At 48.4% G+C, this 14,779-nt stretch overlaps 1 protein-coding gene across 10 annotated transcripts in view; it reads left to right on the top strand.

Moving 5' to 3' along the window:
- Window positions 1-14,779, top strand: part of Lef1 (lymphoid enhancer binding factor 1) — a 93,484-nt gene that overhangs the window by 1,808 nt on the left and 76,897 nt on the right. For all 10 annotated transcript variants that reach the window (XM_003467993.5, XM_013150600.3, XM_023564340.2 and 7 more), the window contains exons 2-3: window positions 440-506; window positions 1,822-1,955. In XM_003467993.5, coding sequence (XP_003468041.1) covers window positions 440-506; window positions 1,822-1,955 — 201 coding nt within the window. The remainder of the gene's footprint in view (window positions 1-439; window positions 507-1,821; window positions 1,956-14,779) is intronic.

Below are 14,779 nucleotides of genomic sequence, written 5' to 3'. Positions count from 1 at the left end.
AGCGCTTGGCTTGTTTGTGTTTAAAATGACATTTTCAGCTGCAATATGGCAGTTAGCCTGCTTTTAATCAGATCTAATTGCAATGATCAGTGGTTGAAGAGGCTATCAGAAATGATCGGCCCCATTCCCTTGGCAGGGCCTGTCACCCATCAGGGCCTCAAGTAGCCTTGGTAGCTTTGGTAAACAGCAGTCAGAAGTGCACACAGATCATTACCGAATTTGTTGTGTTTTTGTTGTCAGTGTTTTTACTTTTTGATCCTGAGTAGATAGTAATCACTCAGAAAACACATGTTGAAAGAAAAAGATGCTCCAGTACTCCCGCCTGGCTTATTATCCTTCAGAGACTCCGTGAGTAGGTAGAGTTAGCAGGGCTCACTCGTGTCCTCCCAAACTCTAAGGTCATTTTCTTTCTTTTGGGGGTGGGGATTGATGCTGTTAGGTGGCCCGACAAGCTCAAGCCTCCCAGGAGACCTACCACGACAAGGCCCGGGAACACCCCGACGATGGTAAGACTGGTTCTCCTCTAACCCTGCACCCTGGATGTGTGTGTTGTGTGGACTCGATTTGTTCTGCTGCTTTATTTGTGTGCAAGAGACCAAGAGCGGACATGATAAGAAAACACACACTGTTTTCCCAAAATGGGAGAGAGAAAGCACAGGCAAGGCAGTGTATGACTGAGCTCTTCTGTGTGGCATCATTTTCAGAACTATCTTTGAGTGAGGAGCCTTTGGATTGCAGTTCCCTTCCAGATTTGGGGTGGGGATGGAGGGCATGTTTACAATGAAGTGGGCTTTTCAGCCCCCCCCCAACAAGAATAGTTTGGAGTAGATTTTCATGTGCTAAATTGCGGCTTTCAGCTTGCTACAGTGAGAAGGCAGGCGGTATGGGAACCCGGCTGAACAAGGCCCAGGAAAAGACCATCTAGCTCGTAAAAACAGAAAACTTACAAGTAGGAACCACGCATCAGTAGCATGGGAGACTGTCTCCCAATTTCTGATACTTGCTAAAAACTTTAAAAATTATGAGTACGGATACAGTTCTTAATTTAAGGAAAACTCTTCTTATGGCTGGAAAAGAATCAAAGTGGTCGCGTTGGCTTTCTGGTGTCTTAATGACTAAACTATAGGCCTGGCCAGACTCAAGCGTGTACCCTGCAGTTTGCCAGCCAGAGGAACGGCGGAGGGCAACACATTAGGCTTCCCTCCCGGTGACACAGCAGTCAGATTAAAATCCATAAACGGAATACATATGGATGTCTTTGGCTGACTGATGAAAGTGCAAATTGAGCCTTCCAGAGTTAATCCTTTATAAATGTGGGTAAGTTGCTCCTAATCTAGATATAACTCTGTCACTAGATACAACTCAGTAACAGGTTAGGATGTTTGAGTTTGCCTGAGAAGTGTAACTTCAAGTGTGTAAGTATGTGTGTGTGTGTACCTATGGATGGCCCTGATCTATACAGTACAGCTTCAGGGTTGTATGTCCTCCTCTGTGCTCTGTATTTCTTAGTCCAGTTTGTTAGGAGTAGAACAAATTAAGTTAGGTGGATAATACTTATTTTTGTAAAAACATCAACCGATACTAGACCTAAATTAAACCACATGTTTTTTTTAAACATCTGGTGCCCTGCTAAGCCTTTTAAGAGAATAAATGCTGTCAATCTAACATAGAGCATAATAATCCAGTGATAGTATTTTATAAACAAATCTTTTGATGTAAAGTCTGATTTGCCGCAGGACTGTGAGATTTTTTTCTGGTGAAGAATATGGTGGTACGAAAGGGAGAATGTCACATTCTTGATGGCTCTTTGCACCCTCGCAGGAAAGCATCCAGACGGAGGACTGTATAACAAGGGGCCCTCCTACTCCAGTTATTCTGGCTACATGATGATGCCAAATATGAACGGTGACCCGTACATGTCAAACGGATCCCTTTCTCCGCCCATCCCGAGGACCGTGAGTACCCGCTGATGCACTGATTCTTCTCAGAAGTGCAAATTGATTTGTTATTCGGCAGGATGACCATGATGATTTTGTTTTCCAACACCTTGGAAAGGCTTCTCTGACCAGTCATGGCTAAGTAAGAGCTGCTGCGAGTGGTGCTGCCCTAAAAAGTGCCATCTTTGATGTCTTGCACTTGGAATTTTAGCTTCTGATTTGTTGGTGGAGGTTAATAAATAACAGATCTCAAAGTATGAAATCTAATGATGATAAAAACAAGAAATCCATGATTGTGAGGTCTCTGCTCTTCATACCGAGGAGAAGAGAAAATGGATTTCATCTTTCAGTTAACTAAACACGGACGGTTTTCCAGGCCCGTAAGCCATCTAGAGGAAAAACCGTGCAGGCTCATTTGGAGCGGAACACACAGGTTGTCCCTCTGGCTTTCAGCTCTCAGTTTTATTTCATTCTATAAGCTGCTGTTTTGTGAGGAGTGGAGGGGCCATGTGCGTGTCACCGTCGTTTGGCAAGAAAGTATCACTTGCAGATAATCTGACAAACGGGTGTTCGGGTGTTCATTTTTTTTTAATGTCATGGTTCAGTTCACCCCTGAAGTTCTAAAAACCCTGCGGCGCTGGCAAATGTGTAGCTTGGTGGATTTCAGGTTTGCCTCTGGATGAGAGCTCCCTTTTCTTGGAAAGTGGAGACCTGGCTTGTGGAGTGAGGAGTCATCCGAATGGTAACTGGGTGGGGTGCGAGCGAGCGTGAACACGGTGGGGACGGATTCTTAGAATCATTCCTCCTCCTCGGGGGCCATGCCTGTGCCTGCTTCTCTGCAGCCCGCCTCCCCCACGCCCCACCCAGGACAGAAAGCATGTGTGCCTGCGCTCGGTCAGGGTTTCTGTCTCACTTGTGCTTTTGGATACCAAATCTGCCATCATAAATGCAGCCTGGATCTTTGCCTGCTGCTAACAAATTGAAAAGGTCACAGCACCTGGGGCAAAGTGTCTGCGATATCCCAGGGGGACAGATGAGGAGGCCTGACCCCAGCCCGTGGGCACCAGCGAGGTGCTCGGTGACCTTGGTTCCCTGCAGCCTTCTTCCTCAGGATGTAAGGCGCAGGACCTCTGACCACTCTGGCACTGTAATTTCCTAGGCATTTATTTCTCCACAGATTTCAAAATAAAATTTAGATTTCTCAAGTAGGGAATAAATAAGATTTTTTTAATTTTCACACAGCAGCCAAGATGGAGCTCTCCAGGACTGTGTGATGGGTATCATGGGAAAAAACTATTTCATGTTCTATTTTAAATGGGTTTTTCAAATGTTTGGTGATCCTTAACGTTTAATTAAACCATATTTATGTGAGATGTGCAAATCTACCTAAAAAAGTGGGTTAATTAATAAAAGCAACTGGAGTTTAATATTTGGACACCACCTCCAGACAAATGCTTCTGAGTTTTCAGACTTGTGGAAGACTTTCTATTTGTTGAACTAGATGTGTAGGTATGTCAGATATTTCTTTTGCATTTGGGCACCATTTTGTTGTTGTTCTTGGAAAAGAAGACCTAAGTATGTGTTACATAAATGAAGGCTTTTTAGGATAACAAGTAATCTTTAAAATCCAATTATAGTCTTGGTAGTAATAAAAAACAGCCACTGATACCGCCTACTTCATTTCAGCTATTAAGTCAGTGTATATTTGTGCTGTTTATTCCTTACCAAGATCAGCTACTTCTTCCAAGCAGTGTATATATATATATATATATATATATTTTTTTTTTTTTTGTAAAGTCAGCATAGTCAAAATATATTGGCATTTGTAAATAATCACTAATAGTATCGACAGTCAGCTTTTGAAACCAGCATTCTGCCTCAGGTCTCCATAGGGTTTTCCCCCAGCCCCTGTGTACTGGTCATTTTGAAATCATGATAGAACGGAAGGTATTTGTTGCTTGTGTCTGTATTGAAATTGTGAGGGTGGTGAATCAGTCATTCTTTGCTTAGGAAAGATTTGTGGCCAGAGTAAATGTCAGGAGGCACAGAGTGGAGGGCAGGTGTGATCCGGAAGTATCCCTCACACTCACTGCTGTCTGATTCTCTTGCATGTTACCGTGCATTTATTTTGCATGGTAAAATGTGTTCTTGCGATATCCCGTGCTTTGCACAATTCCAGAAGCTTCTCAGTTTTAACCACAGGGCTATGTCAGTTTTTTTGTTTTTTTTTTAGGGTCCAACCAAAGCGAGTTACAATCTTTGGTTTTTAATACCTACCAGCTGTTTTTAATGTGTCTGAGATCAAAAACACTTTAACAGGAAGGCAGCCTGTCTTCTTCACCCCTAACCACACTCTGCCTTGGTGCTCTTTTTTCCTGTCCCCAGCAGGCCTGAATGTTGGTGTCCCCGACACCCTTGGTGACAACTTTCATCAGGGTGTCAGGGGCTGGGTGACCATTTGTGCTGGGGCTCAGGGCGGGAGCAGCCCAGGGCCTCCCTGGGACTGGGATTTGCATTACAACTGTTTATTTACTGCATCTGCTGGGCCTGGGAACCGCTGGGGTGGGGAGGGGCCAGGACTGAGGTGAGCTGCTTTTGCCCAACCTCCCTCCTGTGACTCCTTGCACAAACCCTGGTGCAGGCACAGCTGCAGGTTTTACCTGCAACCTAAGTACTGTGCCACCTGTGGGGGAGATACACCTTCACCTGGAGAATCACCTCCCTGGAGAGCTGGGATCCCTCAAGGTGTTAGTGTCTGTACCAGAGACCTCTCAGTGAGCCTCTCCTGGCATTTTAAGAATTCTTTGGCATTTAGTCAGAATTCTTAGTCCCTAAAAATGGAAGCTGAGAGGAAGGTGCCTGGTGATGCGTTTGGGGACAGTGTGAGCTTTGACGATGCTGTGCATCTGGGCAGCACTGGTCTCGTGTAGAGGAAAGGAGGGCCGAACCCCGCTCGGGGTCTCGGTGAGGACCCTGAGAGCTGGTTAAACACCTAACCTTGCTTTCTGTGAACCTCATGTATGGAAATCCCTGGCAGCCAAGGAGAAAGTAGGAAGAGAAAACACTGGACCTTCCCCTGTGGCCCTGGCAGTGTTTGGCCGGGTTGACCTCTGCGCTTTGTTCCATGGGTCTTGGGCCCCGCGCTCTCATCCGAGGCTGCAAACCCATTTGTCCCTGCAGCCCAAATGTTTAGCACCTCTGAGAAGCCCTGTGTTTCTCTTCACATGCCTAGGGGTGAGGGAGCGGAGCTGCCGGAAGCGCCTCAGCCCTGCTGACTGTTCATCGCAGGTTCTCTGTGATCTTTGAGAGAATTCTCAGGTGGAGAAGGAAGATGACTATTCTCATCCCAGTGACCATTTCCAATTTTATTTCTCAAATGGGAATTGCTGTCTAGTGTGGCAGGAGTTGGTTCTTATTTCATTCACTCAATTGCTGTGTATGATTTTTACTTTGAAGAATCAGGACATTGATTTCTGTTGAGTGACAGACTGTGTCTGTGAGACTTTGACTCCTACCCCGTGCGTGTATTTGCTTACAAGCAGGCCTGTCTCACATCTGGAATGAAGGTGCTAAGGTGGGCTTTATTAAAACAAGACCACTGGCCTGACCTGCCAGAGATCATGCTTTTAGGAAGATGGGCCTTGTACAGATGGGAAGGGAGCTGGAGGGCACAGGGGGTGGACAGACCGAAAAGAACTCAGATGTGTGATGTCTGTGGACCAACTCCCCATGAGGCTTGGCATCATTCTGCACTGCAAACCTGTACTATAAAAATAAAAATTAAACACATCACTCCCCACCAGCCTGCTTTTGAAGAATCCCCTCCCCTCCAGGCCTGAAGTCTGCTGTCAGCTCTGCCATGGTTCGGATCCAGCTTTCCCACATCACGATGCTCTTGACACCGAGATAGACAGCCCCTTGCAGATAGATCTGGCAGAACCTGGACTTGTGGCCTCGCCAGGACTTTCCTCAGGCTCAGCCAACAGCATTTGCAAACATTGAGTTTTTAGAGAAAACTAATTTGGTTATTCCTTTAGGCAGAGCAGCTTGGGATTTATGTGGTTGAAGCTTTTTGAGCAATCAGCTCTCTCTGTGTTTCTGTTCCTCTTGTTCCTTGTTTATGTATTACAGACTGTGCCGGGGCTTTTCTCCCTTTTGTAGTGCTGAGGTTGAGCCCAGGGCCTCTCTAACACTGAGCTGCATCCCAGCCCCATTTTATTTTTATTTTGAGACAGGGCATCATTACATTGCCAGTGTTGTCTATGGCTAGCAGGAAAACACATGCTGTATTTGTAGGTAACAGGAGAGCTGGCATCTTGTGGGTGCTGCCAAGGGCTGTTTTTAAAAGGGGGTGTCCATTTAATCCCTGTCCTCATTAAAGCCATTGCTCGTGAGCTACGTCATGCCAGGCCACTCTGTGGGAAGCTGATGTAGTCAGCTGATGTAGGACGCTGTGTCGTGGCATCCCAGCAGGCTCGCTTAGAAAGGGTAGCCACTGAGCTCCAGATAATGTGCAAAACATATTGTAGGTGCCATCATGATGGTGTATGTCTTTAACTGTAGCTTCTTGGGAGGCTGAGGCAAGAGGATTGCTTGAACCCAAAACTTTGGGGCTGGCCTGGGCAATACAGTGAAATGTCATCTCTAAAGAAGGGAAAACAAACAAAATCTCTCTCTGTATGTGTGTGTGTGTGTGTGTGTACTTACGTACACGTACACAATTTTTTCTAGGTTCACGATTACTCACTACATATTACGATTTCATGAAGTCACAGTGTGACTTCACAGCGTGACATGAAGTGCAGACTCTGCGATGAGCCCCTGATCTGTTTAGGCATCTGTGAGATGAAGTCTCTGGGTGGGGATGCCAAGGCTGACCGGGGCTCGGAGCAGAGCAGATGGATGGGGAGGAGGGAGGCGCTGTGCAGGGACTTGGGGGCGCAGGGTCGCTGGGACCATGCACGCAGTGTTGGAGCTGTGGAGGTTGAGGAGCCTGCAGAAGAGCGCATCTACCACACCGCCGCCCCGGGTCTGGTGCGCATGCGCCTTCTGTTTCGGGGTGGGGGGCAAACCTTGGAGGACCTTGCAGAGCAAGGACGAGTTCCGGTGGCCACGCCTACGCCCCCAGTGCTGGAGACATAGAATGTGAGGTACAGAAGGTCTAAAAATGTGCTTTCTATTTGTAGCCACCTAGGGGCAACAGAATCTTTAAACCCTCAGATTATCGATCACGTGTCTCCCTACGCTGCCCCCCACCATGTGCTGCCCTATGCAACCAACGTCAGTTCTGCACGAGGGAATCTCAGTCTTCACCCTGGTGATTTATCTTTTATCTCTGTGATGGTGTCGAGTTGCTTTTAACCATTGCGGGAGAAAGAGCCCATGAAAGGGTCAGCGGTGGAGTGACTCCAGAGCCCCTCAGTTTCCTTTTTCTTTCTTTCTTTTGCTTTTATTTTTTGAGAGAGAGCGTTTTGCTGTGTAGTCTAGGCTGGCCTTGAACTCTCAGAGATCTTCCTGCCTCAGCCTCTTAGGTGCCAGGATCACAGCTGCACCCTACCACATCTGGCCTTGGTTGTAGTACTGTTGCCAGCTTCTGAATGAAATAATCATCAAAACAAGAATTATACGTGTGACATTTTTATAATTGCTTTTTTCCTAATCCTGAAAACTTTACATACTGTACACTCTGTTGCTGTTGATAGCTGACCATCAGGACCATGATGAGGCAGGAGGTAAAGAGGTGGTTACAGTCAGCCCGGCACACAAGACGCCCCAGTATGTTCACTCCATTAATAAAGAGTGCACAAGAAAATTTTCAGGCATGCTTTTTGGATATTTTCATGAAATCTGTCTTTATCAAAACCAATGCTACGTGGAAGGCAGGCGTGGAAGGTGCCTGCTCCGTGACCTCAGTGTTCACTGCTTTTCCTTTCCTTGGGCTCGCTGTGTAACCCATTGCCCTGTCTTTAATGAAGAGGTCAGGATGCTGGGTTGCCAGGAGACAGCTGAGAAGCCGGCTGCCAGATAGAGGGAGCAGGGCTGGACGCCTTCAGGCTCACCGGTCCCTGAGGGAGGACCCAGTCCAGCCCATCTTTGCTCAGTTTCCTCTTCAGATATCTGGGACAAGAGCCTCTGTTCCCGTGGCCAGCGGGTGAGGAGGCCGTAGGGCCAAGGCTCGGCCATGAGCAGGTAGAGCACTGACTCTGTGGCCCAGGCTGGGGAGGAGACCAGGAGGAGGGGCTGTCTGTGGTTCTTGGTGTTGGCCAGTGTGGCCGCAGGCCAAGCATGGCAAGGGCCAAGTAAGCAGGTACAAGTATAGATCGGGGGTCAGAGGCAGCAGCCTGGGGGCTGGCCGAGCCCTTCACATCCTGAAACCCAGGCCTGGTCCCTGGGTGTCGCCGCCTCCTTTTGTGAGAGCCTGGGCCCACGATGCACCAGGTGTTATTTCTGTGGGTCCAGTTGCTGAGAACCTTGCTGTTGAAGACAAGGCCAGGCCCCAGGATTGTCGCATGTCAGCCACATGGGTCACACATGTGTACACTTCCAGCAAGCTCCAGCTGGTCTCCATGCACGCGCTGTGTTCGGGCCAAGGCCACCAGCAGCAGCTGCCGGGAGCTTTCTGTCCACCTCCTCCTCACCCATGGCTGAGCTCAGCTGCGCTCCCAGATCCACACTGGGACCCTCATCCAAGTCTCTGTCCTGAGTCTTGGTGTTCCACACCCCCTTGAGGTTCCCCATTGCTTCCTTCTGCCAGTACCATCTTGTCCATCCTTAGAGGTCCGGGTGGAGGCCCTGGCTACTTTCCCACCAGTGAGGAGCAACGCACCCACAGGCAGGTCCCACAGGAGCTCTAGCAGGTGCTGCCTGCCGTGTCCTGCGGCCACCCAGGTCTTGGCCAGCAGGTGCAGGGTGCATCTTCAGTTCCGATGCCAGCGCCAGATGGTGTAGAGGGCTGGATGCCTTGCCAGAAAGATGGGAACAAGTCCCCAACTTGGTGGGGTTTCCCTGAAGGTAGACATTCAGAGTCTACGGAACCAGAACCTTTGTGCTATGAACATCTTGTGCTCCATATTTTTAGTTGATGAAAGTCCGTGATGCCTCTCAAAATCACTGTTGCACCCTGTGAGGCTTCCTGCACCTTGCCCTGAACCCCTGGTGAGGATGAGAAGCAGCTGTCCTGCTGGGGATGAAGAGCGTCGTAACATTAATAATGCACTAGTATTCAGTATCTGCTGAATGGACTTCGGTATTTTAAAAAGTTGAATCCTCAGCATAGCACTTTGAAGCAGATGAGACTTAATACCACCATGCTTCCCACCAAGAGCTGCAACCTGAGAGTTACTTGGTTATCTGCAGTCCTAAACTTTAGCATGTGGTACAACTTGAATTCAAAGCCAGGTATCTCTGGCTCAGAAGCTGGGACTCAGTTCCTAAACCAGTTCTCTCCGAAGGGTACAGGAAGTACTTGTTAGTGGTCCTTAGTGGAATAAAGGTGACCGTTATACTAATGTTTATTAAATAACATGGACATCTAAACTTCAGCAGTGACCATTCTCCTAAAACCACTTGAAAACTGTTCTCTCCTCGTAGCCACATGATTACTCAATGTGTTCTTGAAAATTCCCAGCAAAATGTTGCTCGCTGAGTGTGTCAGGTGTATTTTTTTTTGTCTTTTTCCTTTTTATCGGTACCAGGGATCGAATTCACGACTGCCTGCTTTCAAGGCAGGCGCTTATGCTGATGAGCTAAATCCCTAGCCCCGTCAGGTGTATTTTTGATGAATGTCTGGTTTCGTGAGCACCCGCAGTGCTTGCCCCTGAGAGCCCAGGGTGTCACCAAGTCTTAAGGACTGAATAGAAGAACAGCTCTGTGACCAAAGGTCCTGTGGGTCTTTCTGACAGAGTGCCACCTTCTTATACAGTAACACCTGATCGCTGACGGGCAAAACTCTGCCGAAGAGTGTTTTTTGTACACCAGGTGATTCAAATATGGGGTGTGCTTCACTTTTAGAAGCATTTAGTGGTGATTTTTGTGGCATCTTGTTGCCAGGGTAGATTAGTTCAGCATTGGCTGAATCATGATCATTCATGAGAAGTTGGGACAGAAATTTTCCTTTAAAAAGTGAAGCAACATTTTTTGTTAAGGAAGATATTTATTAGAAACAATCTTTTCTTAAAAGGAAATACCTGGCAAGTGCAAAGTTGTGAATTCGATCCTTGGCACACACACAAAAAAAGTATATGGGTTTTTTGTTTAGGTAATATATTTTTTCAGTCAGTGGAAAACCCATGAAATAACAGAATAATTATATAAAAAGAACCTGCACTTTTTATCATTCAGATGTAATGGTTGCATTTTGATATACATACATACATTTTTTTCAGACTTTTTTTTTCTCTCTGTATAATCCAAGCATTTTGATAGTGGGGTCATAAAGTTACGACGTTCTGATCATTTTTGTTTCCATTAAAATACACCACCTGTGCTAATGTGCCTGTGTGAATACACACAGGTCTACATCACCGCTCATAATGGCCATCCAGGTTCATCCTCAGTTACAGATGTTAAGGTTTTAAAAGTTGTTCCAATTAATGCTGTAATGGAACCGTGTTAAGACACATGTACCTCCGGTCCATTTCTGCTATGTCATTTGCTATTTCAGATCTTGCTTGGTTTGTGAGAGCCTTTTACATGCAACGACTTACTAATTTTGATCCACAACTCTTGAAATGATTCAGAACTATCGGACATCAAAATTAAAGTACTTCTTTATTTTTTTTTAACAGCTCCATAATTGAGATCCACCTATTATCATTTGTTTGGTTGTCTAACGTTTGCAGTACTAGAATTGGAGCCAGCGGCTTAGCACTGAGCTGCACCTGTAGCCCGATTTTGTTAAAGCTTGAAGACAGGTCGCCCCCTGCATCACCTCCCCCAGATCTGGAACTGCAGTGTGCACCATGCCCAGTGTACCTGCGGGGGACCTTGAGAGCAGCCGGCTGCTTATCCGATGCAGATGCTTTGTGTCCTTAGTGTGGCTCATCGTTCATGCTTTACTTCAAGAGCCAAGGTGCCAGAGCACCGCCTTCACCTTCTGGGTGGTGCAGTGACAGCCGCAGGCACGCAAATCAGAAGACACTGCAGTATCAGGTCTCTGCACAATCCCAGGGCTTCAGGGACGGTTTCCTGGAAGGGTGAGGACAGATGCCAAGAATGCTTATTGCAGCTTACTCCATGGATGGCCATGGAAGGTTCTGTTTTGAAGGTCACTGTGCTGAGCCTCTCAGTGGTGTGTGATGGTAAAGGCTGAGTCACTGCCCCTTGGGATCCCTGTGTGTGACGGAGAGAGAGGCAGAGCTGCTGCAGCCTAGCACAGACCCGGAGGTGCAGAGGGACGGGCTTGGCTGGGATGCCCTGGAGCACTGCAGCCCCCAGCCCAGGTCCCCAGAACTGTGGCTGTCGCAATGCTGCTTCTGCATGCTCTGGTTCCTGCGGCTCCATAGAGACCTGGAGAGAGTGTTTGATTTATGCTTGTTGAACGTAGCTGTGTAGACTGTTCTGTGTGTGCTTAGCCAGAAAAGTGGCTTGATGAATCCTTTTTTTTTTTCTTTTCATTAGAAGGGCAGGCAGATTCAGTAAACTGAGACTAAGAAAGACCCCAGAAGCGTTTCCACCTAGCACATTTTCACTGAGCACATTTATTAGACCCTGCAGCCTGAGACGGGCTGGGGGCACCTGCCTCCGCTGCTGAGGGTGTCAGGTAGCTGGTTTGTTAGTGCTGCACCAGGAGGCTGCATCCACACAGCGCCCTGCGCATGCTGTTCCCATGTTTAGCAGCTGTCGTCAGACCTTACTGTGCGGAGGCCGAGCAGGTGCCATCTCCTGCACAGAGACCGGTCCCCTTCTCTGTCTCCATCTGTGTCCAGCATCTACATCTTCATCCTCTCGAAGACAGAGCCTCACTTGGGGCCCAGACCCTGACCCACTGTCTGATGGGAAAATTGCTGACTGTCTTCATTCCCTGTCTTTGAAAAGTTGAACATCCTAAGCTACTTGGGGACACAGCAAGAAGTGACCGTTTCAGGAATGATCTACTTGGTTATCACAGGTGGGAAGGCTTTGGTCATTGGGGGGGAGCCCTGGGGTACTAGGAAAGAGGTCAACATAGCTGAGTGAGCTCCAGGCCAGAGGATGTCTGAGTTCATGTCTTAGATACCATTTGGTGAGGACCGAGAAGCCAAAACCTGCAAAGCAATGCAGGATTCTGTTACTGGATTTTCATGAGAGGATCTGTAGGTATCTAAGTGGGATCACTCAGTCAGAGTCAGAGATTAAATTTTTGCAAAAGAAATTTTCTCCTGAGGTGGCCAGGTCTCAGGAAGGAGAGTGGATAGACCCACAGTCCGCACTGGGTGAAATCAGCCAGACACGCAAGCTTAAGTACTGCATGTGAGAAATCCAGAGTATAAATAAAGAGCCAAATAAAAGATAACAGGAAGCAGGGAACTAGAGGAATGGGAAAGAGGCCAAACGATGGAGCAGAGAGCGAAGGGGAGGCACACAGAAGCGGGATGTGTCATGTGCATGTGCAGGACCCGCTGAGAACCTCATCATACGGACTGCAAACACACACGCAAGCTTTCTGAAAAATTCAAATAGAAATGTTTTAAAAGGAGAGCAGCCTCAGCCACATTGTGAGCCTTGCTTTGCCTGTTGTTTCTGTTGTTCTGCAGTGAATTCAGTGATACTGAAATCTGGAAGCACCTGGCTACCTGGGACAAGGCTTTCAGTGACTTTCGCTGAGTTTTCAACCTTCGTTACTGTACTCAACAAAACAGTATCTAGGAGTTCAGTCAGATGCTGAGGAGCCCTATTTCCCCAAACCAAGACCCTGGTGTTTTGGAGCCCTGGCTCTGATCCGGGAAGGGTTCGCAGGGACCCCAGGTGTGTGGCCGCTGCCCTGCTGACCAGAGAAGGAGCCCCATGTGGGTTCAGCAGGACCACAAGTGTCTGATGCGACCCTGGGCTTTGCCTGTCCTGTTGGAGGTGAGCACTGCTGGCGTGACAGTGAGTGGACAGCCTCTCCTGCCCCCCGGCTTCCTGGGGGCCCCAGAAGTGCAGGCTAGTCCCAGCGAGCGACCTCTGAGTCCAGTGAAGGCTGGGTGGCCTCCACAGAGGGTGCCCTCAGCCCTGTGGTTATTCATTTTTAAAATAGTTTTCTTTCTTTCTTTCTTTTTTAGAGCTATAATTTGTATACATTTCACTCACTGAACATGTAGGCTGTCAGCGTTCAAGGCATGCACAGCTGTGTGGCCATCACCATTGTCCATTTTAGAACATTTTCATCACCTCAGACAGTAACCTGAGCCCCCAAGCTGCCACTACAGGCCCAAGCAAGCACTGATCAATGTTTCATCTCAATAAATTTCCTTGTTCAGGATATTTCATAGAAACAGAATTAATACACTGACAGTGCAGAGTCCTTCGGGACTGGCTTCTCTCACTCAGCATAGCTATATGGCTCTCTGTGTAGCCCACGCAGGCTTACAACCTGTGGCAGTGCTCCGCCTCAGCCTCCTAGGTAGTGGGGTTACAGGTGTGCACTCTGGTGCCTGCCGAGATCTTTTCTCTAATGTGGGTAAGGACCAGCAGTGTGCAAAGAAGTCTGTCTAGTGATTTTGGAGGAAGGAAAGCCTAAGTCAGTTGAAAGCTGAAGTCATGTTTCCTATATCCGTAATGAGAATTTTTTTTTATTAAAGATCCTCATCAGTCGAAAACTTGACCATGTGTAATGATCTCAGGGTTATGTAACTGAACTAGCTAAGTCTCTAAACACTCAGAGTGCAGTGTTCATTTGCAGCAGTGTTCACTGTGCTCCTTGATGGGACCTGGAGCCCTTCTTCTAGATAAGACTGAACCTTCCCAGTCTTCCCTGCTTGCCCCCATCAATCCTGTCCAGTCTCCTGGGCTGAGCCCCACGCAGGCCCTCAGGGTCAGTGTTGGGAGCGCTGGTGACCTTACCGCTGCTTGGCTGCCTGTACTTGCCCTGACACCGACCTCTGAACCCCTGCGGTGCCCTTGGCCACCTGACACACAAGGAGGACGGGACAGTGACCATCTGTGTGCTGCGTATTTTTGTAAAGCTTAAAAATTCTCAGCTCAAGGCCTGCTGCAGGTGTGGGACCCCCCACCCGCTGGTGGGGGATACTGCTGCTGAGGAGTCGGGGTTCAGTGCTGCCCACAGTTCTGGGAGGACAGCGGGTAAACTGTGTGGCCATGGTTATTGGCTTTGTAGTCACCTGAGGGTTACTCAGGGTCACTTGGGCTGGCTCTGCCCCGGCCTGTGGGCTACAGTGTTTGACCTCAGTGTCCCCCAGCTTGGTGACATCCTACAAGTTGGTGCTGCCCTTGTGGCACCCCCTGCTCCCTCTGCCATGGCTCTGCTGTCCGACAGCTCCCCAGGACTTACTCTGTCCTTTTCCCTGGGGTGGACACGTGTCCTAGGCTCTAGCTGTTTTATACCAAAAGCAATCCCATCTGTGCTCATGGCCGAGCTGGCCAGGACGCAGGCTCTGCTAGCCGGGGCATCCTTGGTCCATCACGGTTCAGCACATCCAGCGTGTGACATTTCTCATCGGTTTTGGTGGCAGAACTCGTGGCCAGTCCCTAGTGAGTGCTGCCAAACAGGCTAGTGGTCACTTGCCACGCAGAGGACGGCAGGGCAGCTGCCGTGAGGACTGTTTGTTTCACGGGAGTCTGGGGCCCGCTTTGTTCTTCCCTGAAGCAGGCTTGGCTGCTGCAGGAATTCGGGTGGGAAGCATTCCTTCAGGGCAGGGACTGGT

Source organism: Cavia porcellus, unplaced genomic scaffold, assembly GCF_034190915.1.
Source record: "Cavia porcellus strain 051 isolate PalLab524CR breed Dunkin Hartley unplaced genomic scaffold, mCavPor4.1 scaffold_14, whole genome shotgun sequence".
NCBI classification, from domain to species: domain Eukaryota; kingdom Metazoa; phylum Chordata; class Mammalia; order Rodentia; family Caviidae; genus Cavia; species Cavia porcellus.
Note: the sequence above shows the minus strand (reverse complement) of the source record. Positions and strands in the feature narration are given on the sequence as shown.